General features: G+C 39.4%; 1 protein-coding gene across 1 annotated transcript; it reads right to left on the bottom strand.

The window, feature by feature from the left end:
• Positions 1-13,281: 13,281 nt before the first annotated feature.
• Positions 13,282-15,739, bottom strand: LOC141349681 (zinc finger BED domain-containing protein 4-like). The gene is made up of 3 exons (XM_073853323.1): positions 14,569-15,739; positions 14,080-14,396; positions 13,282-13,949 (listed from the first exon to the last, which is right to left on the bottom strand). Exons 1-3 carry the CDS (start codon positions 15,384-15,386, stop codon positions 13,579-13,581), a joined length of 1,506 nt encoding a protein of 501 aa, XP_073709424.1. The 5' UTR covers positions 15,387-15,739; the 3' UTR covers positions 13,282-13,578.
• Positions 15,740-18,120: the final 2,381 nt, after the last annotated feature.

The following is an 18,120-nucleotide window of genomic DNA, read 5'->3' as shown; positions in this document are numbered from 1 at the left end:
GGCGATTTTTTTTTGAAGCGGATAAAAAATGTGATCTATATTGTATGCCGAAAAATCACTTAGTTTGCAGCACTTTGACCTCGGAGCACAGTAACATCATCACTCCTGACTTCTTAAGGTAAAATGGGCAAGGCTTTGAACCGGTTCATGGAACGAAAACCAGAAACTTTTGATGTTTTGCAAGGAACAGAAACGAAACCAGAAACTTTAAAAAATATATGTTCTGGAACATAAACATTTATTTAAAATAATGGTAACCGGTTAATACCGTTATTTTTTTTGTTCTTTGACAAGATTTCTGTGCAATACTCAATGAAGTTAACTTCCGGTCGTCGTTGACTATTCGGAGAAATGAGAAGCTTGCCCTCAGCAAGTAGTTTACTCAAGACTAAGTCTCTAATGCTCAATCATAAGAGGTAAATATTGTAGGCTACCAAGTATTTCAAGATGTTTGCTTTTTACTAATTAGTAGTGTAAAGGATCGCAGTTGATCCATGATCCGTACAGATCACGACCCACGGTTCGGCTCACATGCGATTCGCAGATTAAAACGCAAAATTAAATAGGGTGAAAGTTTATCAATTGCATGTGTTTCAAAGGCTTGCAAATGTTAACAATCGATTTTAAATAATTTAACAGCTAAAAGACGCTAAAGTGAGCAATTTTCTGTACGCACATGCAGTTGAATGTGCCCGGTCTAACTCCGCCCTTCAAAGATCATGGGCCTATACCATGAAGGTACCTGAAAAAACTCGGGGTTACAGGATTGGTTTTGAGTTGACAAAACCAAACTGATGCAATCAGGCTTTATTGTTCCCATGAGAACCGGCTTATCAACTTTCTTTGTCAACTCAGGCTTTGATCTTTAGGCTATGATTACTCCACCCGCGCGTGTACATAAAAGAGTGACATCGGCACCGAACAACCAATTGGAATAGAAAAGGGAGAGAGCACGTACGAGCAGTGTATTTTTTAGCGCAGGAGCATGAGCTAATTATACAAAAGTATGAAGATTATAAAAATGTATTTCAAGAGCGAAATAATACTGCCTCTGCTCTTTTTAATATATAACATGTACATTAACATGTACTTCATTGTATAATATATTTAGGTACCCAGAGTGAAATATGCTTTTTTAAGTTAATGTACACTGTTAAATTTGTTAATAATCTTACAGGGAATTTTATAAAAGCCCTCTTTTAAAGACATGGTCGGGAAATGTCCGGGGAACACTATGAAGCTGTTTATGTAGCCCTACAGTGCGAGGACCACCTTGCGCATGGCTCGACAAACCGTGTTTTCCCCACCGACCGCATACAAGTATGTAACACTTGCAAAAAAGCGCAACACAATACACATCATTTACGGTACAGTAAGGCACGGATTCAATGTGATACATTTCTTATGTGATTAGATATTTCATACAAATAACTGGGCAAGGGAAAACTTAAAAATCTCTCTACGAAGTGCTCTTCTAACAATTTGCGCGGAGACCCCTACTTCTTTCTGTTTTGGATGTTTAAGATTTGGATGTTTCACCCTTCTTTTTTTTCTTAGTTTATTTTCTCATTTTTTCTTTAAATGTGGTATCAACAGGGAAAATAGTGATTGTTATATGCCTTAATGTTTGTATTTGAATATGTTCAATAAAAAATACAAATAAATAAAATTTGCGCGGAGACGCTGTGTAGTGGTTACGTCAGCAATATATTTCTTTGCTCGCAGCTGATTGGTCAAACTGCAGTCTCAGATCTCGAATCCCCCCGGGGCAGGTTATGCAAAATAATCTTAAACTTACCTGGCTATCCACTTAAACCGGCTTCATGGTTTTGGCCCCAGAACTCTTGATGTATAAACTTGAGAGTTGCGCTACTGTGTCTCATACTGTAGTCCATTAAAATAAATTTGGTGAATAAAGCACTGAAAAACAACATAATTTTCACTTTATGTGGAATGACTGTTTATGCTGCATTTGCTGTTTGGCATTCATCCTCCGTCTGTGTGTGCGCACTCAACAATTCAATTCAATTCAATTTTATTTATATAGCGCTTTTCACAAGTGTTAATTGTTGCAAAGCAGCTTTACATGAGAAGATGTAGAGGAGAACACAGAAAATCAATAGATAATATAAGAAGTAGAGATAGTGGTTAAACCGTACAAGCGAGCATATTAATAATGTAACGTATACAGTAAAGTGCTAAGTTAAGCCAAAGTTGGCTGACTCTCCCTGGGACGAAAAAAACCCCTAGGAAAAAACCCAATGGGAAAAACTCCTAGAAGGACAAAAACCCTTGGGAGGAATTAATATATATTTATATATATATAGATACGGTAGGGATAGGAGGCGGGTAAGCGAATTAAACTGGTTTAGCCGGTGATCGTTGGTCGGGCATCAGCTGGTCATCACGTTGAAGGACAGCCAGTGGATTAGTGATGCGATGATCTTCACAGCAACAGGAACTGGCTCTGTTTGTCTCATTGTCCTCGTGGTCGAGGACGAGACAGGGAGAGAAAAACAGAATTCTATTAGCGTAGGGGCCGTTCGCATGTAATGCAAGTGTCATACATAATAGTGGTTCAAGTCAGCTCGGTTCCAGACAGGCTAACTATTGCGGCAATAGTATATTACCCATATGAGGTATGTGAGTGCTTTGTTCTAGACAAAATAACTACTGCGGGAAAAGTACATTTACTGGACATTTTATGTGAATGCTTTGTTAAAGAAGAATGTCTTAAGTTTAGATTTAAATTGATCGACTGTGTCTGATACTCGAACATTATTTGCTAAATCATTCCAGAGCTTAGGGGCTAAGTAGGAAAAGGATCTACCACCTTTAGACACTTTTGATATTCTAGGGATAATTAAGTGACCAGAATTTTGTGAGCGCAGTTTACGTGATGGATTGTATTCTGATAGTAGTTCCTTAATATACGAGGGCGCTAGGCCATTAAGGTGATTGTAGGTGATTAGTAATATTTTAAATTGTATGTGATATTTAACTGGTAGCCAGTGTAAAGATGCCAGAATTGGACTGATGTGGTCCATTAAGGTGATTGTAGGTGATTAGTAATATTTTAAATTGTATGTGATATTTAACTGGTAGCCAGTGTAAAGATGCCAGAATTGGACTGATGTGGTCATACTTTTTAGATCGAGTAAGCACTCTTGCGGCAGCGTTTTGGGCCGGCTGTGGCTTGTTTGCTTGGTTTGCGTGGCGTCCCCCGAGTGGCGAGTTGCAGTGGTCTATTCTGGAGGTCGTGGAGGGGTGGATGGGCTTTTCTGCGTCTGATGCGGACAGTGTATGGCGTATTTTTGGGATGTTTCTGGGGTGGAGGAGTGCTGTGCGGCGGACGTTGGCGATATGACTATCGAAAGATAGATTGCTGTCGAACATTACGCCTAAATTCTTAACCGTGGAAGATGGCACCACTGTGCAGCCATCTATGGGAAACTTGTAATCTGACATATTATGTTTGTAGCGATTCGGTTCAATAATAAGTATCTCTGTCTTATTGGAGTTTAGCATAAGAAAGTTATGTGCCATCCAGTCACTAACATCGCTAAGGCAGTCTGTTAGCTTAGAAAACGTGTGGGTTTCGCTAGGATGCGACGAGATGTAAAGCTGGGTATCATCCGCATAGCAGTGAAAACTTATGTTATGTTTCCTGATAATGTCTCCTAGAGGTAACATATATAATGAGAATAGGATAGGGCCTAGAACTGATCCCTGAGGTACGCCGTATTTAACGGGGGAGTGATATGACTCTTCCTCATTTACATAAACAAAGTGATATCGATTGCTTAGATACGATCTGAACCAGGCTAACGCCTGACCACTGATGCCAACATAGTTTTCTAGTCTATTGAGTAAGATTGTGTGATCTATTGTGTCAAAGGCTGCACTAAGGTCTAGTAATATAAGGATTGAGATTTCACCACGATCGGAAGTTAATAGGTCGTCATTTGTAACTCTAAGCAGCGCTGTCTCTGTGCTATGGTGGGGCCTGAATCCTGATTGAAACTTTTCATATGTATTATTATTTTCTACGAATGTGCGTAGCTGGCTTGCCACTACTTTTTCTAATATTTTAGAATGATGTTACTAGTTTAGAGAGCTCTTCTATTGTAGTAGGATTAAATGACTCAAGATGTTCGTTTGGTAATCTAGTGGAAAATATACTATTGGGTAGAGTGGTGGCTGCTTGCGTAGTTTCTATGTTTTCCCTAATAAACATAATTTTGTTAGTAAAGAAGTTCACGAAGTCATCACTATTGTGTTGGAGTTTACTATTGGTTTCTGTTTGTTCTTTGTTTTTAGTCAGTTTCGCAACTGTGCTAGAAAGGAAACGAGGGTTGTTATCATTTTCTTTAATAAGCGTACTAAGATAGGTAGATCTTGCAGTTTTAATAGCCTGTCTGTAGTGTTGAACCCTCTCTTTCCATGCTGAACGCCATACCTCTAACTTTGTGCTTCGGTAGTTTCTTTCCATTTTTCTAGCTACTTTTTTAAGGGCTGCAGTATGATGGTCATACCATGGAGCTGGCGGTTTTTCTTTGATTCTCTTTTTTCGAATGGGAGCAACGGCATCCAACGTTCTAGAGCAGACGTTGTTTAGGTTTTCTATTATAATATCCAGATCTTCACGGTTATCTGCTACATGTTTCATTTGAGACAGGTCTGGAAGAGTGCTAATAAAGCTATCTTTAGTGGTGGAAATCATTGTTCTGGCTAATCTGTAGCATGTTGTAGACTGAGCGGTCCTATATAGAAGTATCGTGTATGATACAAGGCAATGGTCTGAAACGGCATCGCTCTGGGGTGATATTTCGATGTCATTAATATTGAGTCCGAGTGACAGAATTAAGTCTAATGTGTGCTTACGAGTATGCGTGGGCCCTGACACGTTTTGTTTAATGCTGAGAGAATTTAGAACATCCATAAACGCACGTCCTAATGCATCTTTTGGATTATCCACATGGATATTAAAATCACCAACGATAAGAGCTTTATCTACAGTGACTGTAAGCTCAGATAGAAAGTCTGCTATTTCTTTAAGAAAATCTGTGTGGTGGCCCGGAGGCCTATATATGGTAGCTAAAATGAACAAAAGCCGTTTGTTGTTGCGATCAGTTATTTCCATGTTTAACAGTATTATTTCAAACGAATTAAATTTTAGGTTGGATTTATGGTTTACTTTGAATATTTTATTGTATATTGTAGCTACACCACCCCCTCTCCCTTTTAGACAAGGAACATGTTTATAATAATAGTCTTGTGGGGTGGATTCGTTTAAACTGGTGTAATCGTCTGCTTTAAGCCAGGTTTCTGTTAAACAGAGTGCATCTTAGTTTTGGTCAGTAATTATTTCATTGATAATTGGTTCTTTATTGGTAAGCGATCTAATGTTAAGAAGGCCGAATTTTAACATTTGAGTTTCATCTGTTAATGTATTGTGTTCTAATTTTATGTTAATAAGATTTGTACGAGACGAGGTAAACGGTGATCTGTATTTATTTGTTCGAGGAACAGACACAGTCGAGATGTGTTGGTACTCTGTTAAAAAAGGCTCTATGTGCTGGGATATATGTGATCTTGACATGTCAAGGCAGCTAACAGACTGATGGGTAAGCCGATCTGTCTGTTTCCTGACCTGGGCCCTGGATAGTCAGACAATATCAAAAGTAAGACTATTGGTCAGATTTCTAGAGAGTATAGCACTTCCTTCCGGAGACGGATGGAGGCCATTTCTCTTTAGCAGGTCAGGTCTTCCCCCGGAAATGCTTCCAATTGTCTATAAACCCTACGATATGCTGAGGGCACCACTTTGACATCCAGCCATGAAGAGACACTAATCTACTGTAAGTTTCATCCCCCGGTAGGCGGGGAGGGGACCAGAGCAAATTACATTGTCTGACATTGTTTTTGCAATTTCACACACCTCTTTAATAGTATCTTTGGTGATCTCCGACTGGCGAAGTCTGGTGTCATTCGTGCCGGCGTGAATAACAATCTTAGAAAACTTACGGTTAGCATTAGCCAGCACTTTAAGTTTGGATCTAATGTCAGACGCTCTGGCTCCCAGTATACAATCGACTATGGTGGCTGGTGCCTCAATGCCAACGTTCCTGAGTATAGAATCTCCAATAACCAGGGCACCTTTAACTAGGGTTGGGTACCGAAACGCGGTGCCATTATGGCACCGGAACCTATATGGGCGGTACCTACCGGACCGAATCAGAACACAGATTTCGGTGCCTCATTTCGGTGCCTCTTTAATGCATGAACAGTTGACTGAAGTATTTTGCTCTCTGTTGCGCAAACAGCATAATCACACAAGCACAGCACAATCGCTAGTTAAATTATACTGCACTCATATGATGTAAATAATTTCCTTACAAAATTCACGTGAATGTGAAAGTCGGAAAGCTTTGATAATACATAGGATTCAAGTTTGATTTCTTCGCTTAACTTAGGTGAGTTTGTTCATATTTTACCTTATTGTAGTTTTATATTGATAAAAAAATGTAAACCAATCATGTGTTTTGAAAAATCTAAGGATCTTTAGATTTATTTATGTTATAGGGCGGGTAAAATGTTTTCCGTCTATTCGTTTTTGTTAAATTTTTTGTTTAATATAAGCGGTTCATTTGACTAATTTATTGTTCTTCTGTTTTAATAAAAATAAAATGAACAAATAAGCATTCGTAGTAATGAAAAATTACGTCAATTAAATCTTACATGTATTTGTGTTTAAACGCAGATACCATCCGTTGAATTCGTTTTATTAATAAACAAGCAATATAAGCAAGTTTGTAATTGGAGCTACTATTTTATTGGAGTTGAGTTTTTCTTCAAGAGTAATAATGAACAAACATTTTAAAAATATATTTTATTAATAAATGGAAATATTAAATAATCTAATGTTAAAGATTAAATGTAGCCAACTTTTGAAATTTTCATTTAAAATATGCGCTGTGTTTAATAAGTTTAAAATGTAAAAAAATCCTCATCTGCAATTTTTTTAAGAACATAACGTTATGTCTAGGTTATTTTTATATTCTGACTTAAAAGAACAATTTGGAAAATGAGATCCTCAGAGGAGCGCGTGAATGCCGCAATTGATCTGACGGCAGCTTATTTTGCTAATATGGTAACATTTCTTCAGAGAATTTGCTAAAACGTATTACCTCACTAATGTTTTTATTAGTACTTCGGCTGATATCGGCCTGAGATGGACCGCGGCAGTCACGGGTGTCAAGTTCATCGGAGACAAGCAGAAAGCGTCAAAACGTGAATGGTTTCACAAGCCGAGAAAATATTTGGGGTGAATGCCAAATCCCGTTTTGCGTCAAGGCACTTCACGAAGAGGATGTCACATGAACAGTCGATCCAAATAAAAAGAAAAAGACGCTGTATTTTATTGCTCTATTTGCCAAGTGTGTTTAATTAGACACACTATGAGACACAATTGAGCAACTTACTCTAGAGTTCAAGAGATCTGATCTTTGAAGAAAATAATAATAATAATAATAATAATAATAATAATAAGTTTAATTTATATAGCGCCTTTCCATAGCTCAAGGAAGCTTCACAATAACAGTTAGGAGTAAACAGTAAATACATACAGTAGCAGACAATGGACAATAGGGAGGATCACTTTCGATTAGAACTCGCCCTTTATCTTTTTGTGAGCGGCAGCCGCGTAGGCTTTAACCAATCATTGAACAGATTATTAACAACCAATCATAGAACATTTTTCTGAGCTCAAAGTGGAGTGTTGAGATTTTATTTAATTCACAAATCAAAAATCTTATAAAGAAGAAATCAAGAATGCAGGTCTTAAAAGATGATGGTGCTTTAGGCAAATCATTAATAAACAAATTATGACAAACAGAGAAGAATTTTCATTGTGTTTTATGCTGTACTTTCATCTACCATCTTTTTGTGACTCTTTTTTCAAAGTATCGCTTTAGGCACCGTTTAGGCACCGGAACCGTTTTAAAAGTATTGATTTGGCACCGGTATCGAAAAAAACCCAAACAATACCCATCCCTACCTTTAACAGATGTCTCAGCCGGTGTATTGCTGAGTGGAGAAAATCTGTTTGATATTAAAACAGGAACGTGATTTGGATGCCGAATGTGACTAGGCCGCCTGACAGTCACCCAGTTAGTCAGCCGGCTTGACTCTGAAGTCGGAACCGAGCCATGTGTATTACGCTTAACACTAGGCGCACCCGAAACAGTGTTTGTAACATTAACATTAGCGGTCTTACTGTCCTCAACTAGCGTTCGGATGCGCGCTTCTAGTTCTGCAACCTTCTCCGTCAGCCTTACTACTTCAATACACTTAGCACATGTAAACCCCTCTATGCTGACGGAAGAAGCTAAACTGTACATGTGGCAAGTAGTGCAGGTTACAATGACAAGCGGAGTCTTACCGTTTTCATGCTGGGCGATGGCGTCTCCGTTCGCCCGAACGCGGTCCCTGAAGCTGCATCGAGATGGGTGCTCGCTCGTTGCGTGTGTGGCATGACGAGGGGGTGAAAGGTTAGCTTCATGACGAAAGCAAAGATTTTACATAAAATTCCGACTACGCCTCCCCGGGACTTACACCCAGGGAAATATTCCTTACACCCAAAAGGGTGGTAAGGCACACAAGTTCGTTCCTCTTTAAAAAAAAGAGTGCAAAAGACATGGGTATAGTACAAAAATAGATTTTTATTTAGACAGAATTCCTTAAAATGAGCCCTCCCAAGACATACAAAATCACTCCACTTCAATGCACAATCAGCACAATCAAATCTCAAAATGAGAAATGAAAAGAAACAAAACAAAAAACATACCAACCAGCAGGGCTAAGGTTCCCAACAGGAGAAATTACTTTATCACGACTCGTGTTTTACAAAAGGCACACACACACACCCCACTGTGCACTCAGACTACACAACCACACACGTCAAGTGTTACACAGCACGCCCTGAGGAGGAAGCACCACCACCGGAAAAGCTCCATCACCCGTGGACCCCAGCTCCTGCAACAAACCAAAAGGATATAAATAATTTATTCACACAAAACAAAATGGTGACGATCAGCCTTATTTCACAAGGCCGACGACCACCACAGACAGTAAAAGAAAATAAACAAATAATTTGATAATTAGTTAAATTAATTATACCAGTCCAAACCACCTGTATGTAACAGGAAGCAAGTATATAATATAAACATGTACCATTAACAAGGAGTCAATTATAGTCAGAACACAGTTCTCAGGAACCAACTAAACGAACAATCCTATATACTAGCATCATTGGGTCATCTGAGCGAATTTTCACAGACACAGGGGTTGTTCGTCACCAATAAAGGAAAATAAACAAAAAGAAACACAATGATAATGATGCATTAAAAACAGCCACTGGAGAGGTACTCGTTCTCACACAGAGCACACCACGGCTCTGTGATGGTCACATTAAAAGTGGAGCGTTATTCCTAGCCGCTCAGCAGAACCAGACAAGGTACAGTTCCGCGTGTAGCAGTGCAGCTAATGACGTTGTTAGCAACGGTGCAACACCGTAGTGCGAGAAGCAAAGACACACCGCAAGGGGAGACACGGCATAGAACGAAAGGGAGACTCCAGTAAACAAATATAATATTAAAACTACACACAACTCAAACATTAAGACTTCGTGCTAGACACTTACCGAAAAGTGGCATCACCCCAGACAATTTACTGTTTTGAGGCACAGGTTAACCAACAGCAGGAAAACCCTAAGCCAACTGAGGGTACACCATCACGTACACCACGGACAGCACAAGGGCACCAGCACGACAGACAACACACTAAAACCAACAAAACATTACTTTTAAATGACAAACAGATTAAAACTGCTAACCATAGCATGTTAGCAAGAACTCACTTGCCGCTAAGGTTGCAAACCCCCAGGGGGGAAGTCGGACATGACGCATTCTGAGCAGCAGCCAATCACGGTTTAAAAAGGGACTGCCACTCTCTGATAGGTGATATCAGCCATCAGTCACAGCTCACCTAATCCTGCTACACGTGCCTCGGTCGTCTCCGGGTGTCTGGAGCCAGGGTGATGTGAGGCACGCTGTACCATAGATATGTATAAAGGCTAGATGGCTCAAGGCGGAGTCCCTAACGGCATCACCTGGCGGCCATCTTAGGACAGGGCGCTCGCTCACTCGTAGCATTGAGTTTAATGGTGCAGGTACTTTTAAATGACCATAACTTGCTCAATTTTCTACCGATTTTCAAACGGTTTGGGTTTTTACAAACGTTATTAACGTGGCTATAATTCTGGATGCTTTAACATGTTTCATGAATTTATTTTTTATTTTTAGTATAGGTATGCAGTGTCATAGGTACATCTTTGACGTTTATAACAAACCAAACCGTTTGAAAATCGGTAAAAAATTAAGCAAGTTATGGTCATTTAAAAGTACCTGCATCATTAAAACTCAATGCTACGAGTGAGCGAGCGCCCTGTCCTAAGATGGCCGCCAAAATGCGGACGTTGCACTCAATTGGCCAGCAGCGCGGACGAGCCATCTAGCCTTTATATCTATGCGCTGTACCGCCTGGTACGAATGCCGGGCCACAACTCCTCCACAGATTCCCGCTCTGGTGAGGAAAGGTCTGAAAAACATACATCGGATGAGTCCGCCCTTAGATCGAAAAGGAAGGCAGATTTACAGTAAACAGACAGTGAGCAAGTGCTAACTTCAACCGGCACGTTTGTTGATGCTAGCGGGCTATATGCTAACACTAGGTGTTTACTAGTGATAGATCGTTTTACTTATTAATACTGTTTAATATTCGTCACGGTAAAGTATTCCTAAGATAAACTAGTACGTTATATTATATAGATAGGAACTAGATAGTAAGAAAATAGGATTTTGATGATGAACTCGACGGAGCTCCAATGCACGGAGCAGCGTTTCCTCGTTTGCTGATGCTAGCGGGCTATATGCTAATACTGGGTGTTTACCAGTGATAAATCGTTTCACTTATTGAAACTGTTTAATAATCGTCATGGTAAAGTATTCCTAAGATGAACTAGTAAGTTATATTATATAGATAGGAACAAGAAAGTAAGAAATATAAGATTTAGATGATGAACTCGACGGAGCTCCGATAACAGTGTTGCCACTCTCTTGCGTCTCTCTCTTGCGTCTCTCTCTTGCGTCTCTCTCTTGCGTCTCTTCCCTGTAATTCTGACATGTAGGCATGCCAGAATTACAGTTATGCCGCTTACATAATGTAGCCTTTTTAATGTTTGATGACAAGATAGAGACTTAAGGAAAATTATGTAGACTAATAATTTAAGTTTAATGTTCTAATGATCAGCCTACTTATTTGTATATCCCACAGCTGACATGGAACGTTATTAACCAGTTCGGGAACTTTATTTTTTCTTCTAACCGGTTCAGGAACATCAATTTTAGGGTTGAACCGAAAACCGGAAACTTTAAAATACTGTTTATGTTCGGAACAAACCAATTGGGAAAAAATCTTGGTTCAAAGCCCTATAAAAGGGTACTATAAAGGAAAATAATATATCCATCCATTTGGCCCAAAATTATGGAAACCAACCGGCATGCCAGAAGGGTCCTTGCACGTTCTGTCTTTTCCGGCGCTCAATGATGACGTTTTAACGTTACGTAATTTAGGTAGTTTTATCTGATTCCAAAATATAAAATCTCCTTGTTCATAATTATAAATCAAATAGATATAATTGTATAATTTGGATTAATGTTTGATCATTCTATTTAGCTCATGTTTATATTGCCTTGCTATTGCTACAAGGTTCACATTTAGCCCCATGCAATTGTCCATATACAACTTAGTGCAACATTCTAACTATAACCAGAGGTTCAGGCATAGCACCGTCTAGCCAAATATAGTTAATTCATATTACTATATATCAACTTAATTATAGCAGAAATAATGACCAGCAGTTATGATGCATTACTCTGATAGCCCACATACAGTACGATTACGAACAACTTAGTTAAGGTTAAATAATTAATCTACCATGCAATAACCAGAGGTTCATGACTAAAGCAATTTAACAATACCGCTCCATGCTTACAGACTCTCGTTAAAAGGTACCCATGTTGCCTCACACAATCTGTTATATACAACTTAATACAAAGCTCAACGATGATCAGAGGTTCAGGCATAGCACCGTCTAGCTGAATATAATTAAATTATATTACTATATAATAACTTAATCAAAGGAAAGACAATGATTAAAGGTTATGACTCATCACCCCGATAGCCCACATAATAATTTTGGAAAATGCACCCGCAATTTTTCTGGGATCGTTTTTTTTTTATTGTCGCGAGGCTGCCCTTTATCTGAATGCCATGCGGGCTAGAATTGCCAAACATTATTGGTTAATTCTTATAATTGACATTTCTCTGGGCCAATCGGAATCTTAGCATTTGCTTTTCTCTGGGCCAATCGAAATCTTAGCACTTCCTTCAGAGTCTTGAAGACAGCGCGGTCCTTTGGATGAGAGACACACCTGGCTACCACGCGAGTCTGATGGACACTTTTAACGTGAAGGAACTATCTTATTCAAGGTAAGTCAACTTTTTTTGAGCAAAAACAACAACTATTTGTTTGCTTGATTTAAATTAGCGTTAGCTACCGCTTATATTGTATTTTTAGGAATGAGTCAACGCCGAGTAACGCACAAACGTAGACCTTGCATATGATAAAGTTTGCTTCGAGCAAAATGACTAATGTTAGCTAATTTAGCAGGACGATTGTTAGCTAGGCTTATCGTTACCCGGGTGCTCTGCCCTGAGTTCCGAGATATACGGCTACTACTCGAATTCTGAGCTAACGTTACCCTGAGTAACTTCCAGAGGCGGACAGAGTACACAGCTTCAGTACTTGAGTAAAAGTAAAAGTACCCCTTGCTAAATTTTACTCAAGTACAAGTAAAAGTACTACAGTCAGATGTCTACTTAAGTAAAAGTACATAAGTACTTGTTTTTAAAAGTACTTGAGTATAAAGAGTACAAGAGTAAATTTTCTAAATATTGTATTACTACTGCCACAGTGCTTACATTTATGTACAGAAACGTCCTACATAGAGTTATGAAACATTTTAGTGTTAATACCTTGGAGAATGTAAAAGGAATTCAAAGTAAAATCAAGTCTTTTCATCTTTTGACCATGTTGCTTTATTTAACATTTCTCACTTGCACACAAGGCAAAAGAACAATGGCAACGCTCCGACAAACTTCGGCTAAAGTTTTAATAGATGTTTTTGCACCCACATTTGAACTTGACTGTGTAAAACAGACCGCTTACTCAAGAACATCAAAGCAAATGCTCAGCTTACAAAAAAAAATTCTGCTCATTTGATTGACAGTATTAAGCCCCTTCCTCTCACATTGACATACAGGAAAGGCAAGAGAAAAAACTTTCAGCTGAATAACACCATTCTCACATTCAGACACAATCTATGTGTGACATCTGTGTGTGTGTGTGTGTGTGTGTGTGTGTGTGTGTGTGTGTGTGTGTGTGTGTACTTCAATTCAATCAAATATCATGAAGTCCTTGTTTAACTTGAGGAGAAGTTGGTTCTCAAAATTCTGTGAATGAATTGATCCCCTTCTTGGGGTGAAAAGCAAACCTGCTACGCTAAAAAGCCTTTCACACGCAGCTGAAGCTGGCAGGGCTGTGTTGAGCTTTAGTGAGAGGTTACGCACAGCTGGATAGGGGGTCAGTGTATTCACTCCTTCAGCTGTAGCGGCTAGGTATCCATCAAGTTGTTTACTTATCTCATGGGAATGCGTCTGCTTGACATTGGTGAAGAAGTCATCTTCATCAGAAGAGGATGATGTGGTATCAGGAGACCGAAGACCTTCATTGTGTTCTGACAGATGTTCCTTGATGTAACTAAGGCCTTGATTAGAAACACAGAATCACACCAACAAACACATGTGTTATTATTACTCTGTAAGTAAACAACTGCATATAATCATTGTTTGATGTAAAGGTTTTTGAAAGCAAACAAACAAAAACATTTTCCTTACCAAGCTGTAGGACTGTGTCATTGCTGGTCCAGGAGGTTTTGAACCTTGGAACCAGAATGGCTGCTGCAATTAGCTCTGGCTCTGACATCATGCTCTCAAAACGCTTCCTCAAACCTTCAAGAAGAGCATCAACAAGTGGCTTGCAAAATCTGAGTGACGGTCTGGTCTTTTCAAGCTTGGTTGTGAGGGTGGTGATTGTCGGGAGCAGCCAGCCCATCTGAATGTTGACTTCTCCTTGTAGTATGTTCAAAGACTTCGCAACTGGACTCATGGTGGTGACATATTCCCCTAAAAAGGCTATGTCAGCCGGACTGTACCTAATAGAAAAAGAAGAAAATAAACAAACACATATTTCAACAAAATGTATACAGAACCACTGTGCAATGGTGAACATGTATTTATTTGTTTATGTACCTACAGCATATAATGTGGTAAGCATTACTCAACAAAACAAGATAACACAATTATACATTAACATAAGCTACTTACATTGGAACATTGAGTGCAGCACAGACCGTTCTCACAGACCCCTCTCCTTGGTCTCTAATGATTCTGACCACACGTTCCACGGCCATGAAAGAGGAGTTCCATCGAGTTGAATTAGGCTGTACTAAGTGAAGCTTACAGTGTTGCTCTATAAGCTCTGCATTTTGAGGAGACCTTGATGCTTTATTCCAGAGTGCCTGACATTTAGAAAAAGCTGATCTGGACAACTTCTTGTAAGCTTCTGTCTTATTAGCCCGATCAACATCGACTGTGGAAACCAAATTTAGTAAATGGCATGCACACCGATGATGTTTTGGCAGCTGATACTGAAGCCCATCATCTTCCTCCAGAATGGCTTCCACATCCATGAATTCCACCTCCTCTTCACCATCAGATGCATCACAATCTTCTCCTACTTCTTCTTCTTCGATTGTGCCTTCTGCAATTAACTCTTCGTTGTTATTTTCGTCCTGCTGACCAAAGACACGGAACGCTTTGACGAAATTCGACCCGTTGTCTGTTGTAGTTCTAACAACCTTTAGACTTATTTCATACTCCGCATGAATGTCGGTCAAAACAGCTGCCAAGGCATCGAATGTGTGGGAGCCCCTTAGTTGACGGCAAGCAAGGGCAGCTGAACGACGTTCAAAACTGCAAGGATCGAGCCAGTGGGCTGTTACACCTATAAAGCTCCTTCTCCTGGCCGTCCAACAATCAGTAGTGGTGGCAATGTATGGTGCCTTTTTCATTTCGCTTTTGAGACATTCTTTCATTTTAGATGTAGCTGAATCAATCTTGCGACGCACAGTTGTGCGGGACATGACGGTACTACTCGGTTGTAATTCTACAATAAGGTCTTGGAAGGATGGTTTCTCAACCAGGGAGAAGGACTGGAGACCTTGAACGATGAAGCGGAGGATAGCCCGATCAACCGTCTTCTGAGACACCTGCTTGGTCTCCAGCAGCTTCAGTTGTTTCGTCTTGGAACCTGTTCCACCTTCTGATGGCCTCTTACAGGCTGTTGAAGTAATTCGACAGTATTCCTCCAGATGTGTCTCATGCCTTCTCTGTAAAACACAGTATAATATTTCAGTTTACACTATAATAAACTAATAAATATTAAAAAAGATACACATCATGTAGTCTACAAAGCAGTATTATTAATTATGAAGTGCTGGTTGTTCATAATTTTCCAATGGCTCCAATTGTTAGAAACCGGTTGTTGTTGCATTCCGTTTTCACGAGGAGATACTTAACAGACACATTTGAAATACACCAAGTTCCATATTACAACAAACACCAAAAACACGTTTGTTTTGGGAGGCCCGACTTTTAATGAAAGAGTAAGTATTGAGTTGGACACTATTTTGGATAACAAATTATCCTTTTCTCCAGACAAATAAAACACTGGTGTGCATGTTCAATAGATCTTATCTATAGAGTCATTGCTATCATTTTCACTTTTGCGTTGGGTTAACTCGCAGACCGATCGGCATGTGACGTCTTAGCACCGTGAGATCGATTCACAGTAAATGACTCAGTATGCGTTTACATAGATCTCTTGGTAGTGTGATGTCACAGGCCAACTGGTCTGCGCTGCACCCCATAGACCCTTTTACAGCTCACGTGATTAAATAGCCTGCGCGCATTTCGGCAACAGAAGTGGTGTTATTCACCATTGGTTCTAACGTGTTAGCAACTGTTGCTTTTGGTTGCACTAAAATAATATACTTGTATATATGTATCTGGCAACTTTATTTTTGGCCATCTGCTAACCATTTCTATCCACTCCACTATAGTACCCGGACCGACACGTCATTGGGGCCGACCTTAACAGTGCATGTCTGAAAGCACCCAACGTATTTAATGCTAACTTTACTTACAAATTCCAAAAAATATTTTTATTTACAGTTTATAAATAAAACGACATAAAGTTAATTCCAAAATCTAATTAATTGCACAGTCTTTGTTTAGCTGAGTCAAGAAATTACAAACCACCTGCCCCCCAGGTCGGCCAATTCTTTGCAAACCCCCAATGCTAATCGATCTTCTCTCAGAAAACCGTTTTTTCCAGTTTTCACCAGCGTGTGGGGTTTTAATTCCTACCCAGTTCCTTTGTTTAAATGATATTTAAGCAAAGCTACTATACATACGCTTTAAGTTATTTCAAATGAATGTTTATAACTTATACAAATTAGTGGATAACGCATAACTTATTTTGACATATGTTGATATAACCAACTGACATTTACAGCAAGAAATGGAACGTTTAATGTGATCAAAAATGTTAAAAGCATGCAATCTAATCTACTAGGCCAGGGGTTCCCAAACTTTTCCATAACAAGGCCCCTCAAATTCCACTAGGTTCTGGCCAAGGCCCCCCTTTTGCATGATGTGTTATTGAACTCATTGACAACACTACAGCAAATGTAAAAATAAATGAATAAAACATCTAGGTGAACATCCACTGAACTTTATCAGTGTTGTAATAATAACATTTGTATGTCAGATCTTTATATATAGTAGTGATGCGCGGGTCGTCTCGTAACCCGCGGGTGGGGTTGGGGCGGGCAAAGAAATTGTAACTTTAATGCGGGGCGGATTGGGGGGGGTCATTAAAAACAAAAGAAAAAAACTGATATGTTGCGTCTAATTCCCTGTAGCATATATATATTAAATATTTGGGAATATATTTTTACATTTTATTACGTTCTTTGATAAGGTTAATTTACTTAGGCCTATGTGGCAACGTAACTTCCGCAACGTAACTTGCGCAACGTAACTTGATATCCCCAAACCTTTGGCGTCATGTCACGGAAGCGCCAAGTAGCTCCCGCTGCCAGCCACAACAACACAACAAACGGAGAATTAAAAGATGAAAGACGATCTGCAGGAGAAACTAAGGTAGGGAATTTGTAAATAGATAATACAAATGCTACTTTTTTGTGTGGTGATCTACTTTTAAAATGATAAAGCCGACAAGTTCTACATGCTAAAAACACTTTAAATGCGTGGACTATACTGCATATATCTCTACCTTGGATTTAGGGATGTCACATTACTCTATTTTCTTGAGGAGTTAAAAAAATCCTGGAGCACATGTCGAGTACTGTTTAAAATAGCAGAGATTTAGTGAAACAAACTAGAAAGAAAATTACAATAGTATCAGAAGCATATATCAGCACAACGCTGCCTCTCTCTCTCCCTCGTTCGCTCGCTCTCGCGTGCGTGCGTGCGTGAGTGAGTGAGTAAGAGAGAGCATATTAATGGGATTGGTGGGTCTGGTGGCTCCTACACAGTTTGTCAAGCCTGGGCTTCATGTCTGTCAGTGCAACACACATGTCACTCTCCACATTTAGACGTGCTCTGTGGTTTGTTTTAAGTACTTTTAAAGTTGAAAACCCGGACTCGCACAAATAAGTGGTTGCAAAAGGAAGAAGGCATTTCAGAGCACTCTCAGGCTATGTTTACACGTGAACGGCTATTTTCATAAACGGACATTTCAAGCTCTCCGGTTTCAAAAATAATATCGTGCACACATGTCAGTTTTCAGAA

This window comes from Misgurnus anguillicaudatus, chromosome 15 (genome assembly GCF_027580225.2).
Source record: "Misgurnus anguillicaudatus chromosome 15, ASM2758022v2, whole genome shotgun sequence".
Classification (NCBI taxonomy): Eukaryota; Metazoa; Chordata; class Actinopteri; order Cypriniformes; family Cobitidae; genus Misgurnus; species Misgurnus anguillicaudatus.
This window is presented reverse-complemented; position numbering and strand designations above follow the sequence as displayed.

Coding starts and splice junctions, on each gene's coding strand:
- LOC141349681 (XM_073853323.1), bottom strand. CDS start 15,386: ATGTCCCGCACAACTGTGCGTCGCAAGATTGATTCAGCTACATCTAAA. Junction 14,397..14,568: donor GCTGCACTCAATGTTCCAAT/GTAAGTAGCTTA, acceptor TTTTTCTATTAG/GTACAGTCCGGCTGACATAG. Junction 13,950..14,079: donor TGACACAGTCCTACAGCTTG/GTAAGGAAAATG, acceptor TTTCTAATCAAG/GCCTTAGTTACATCAAGGAA.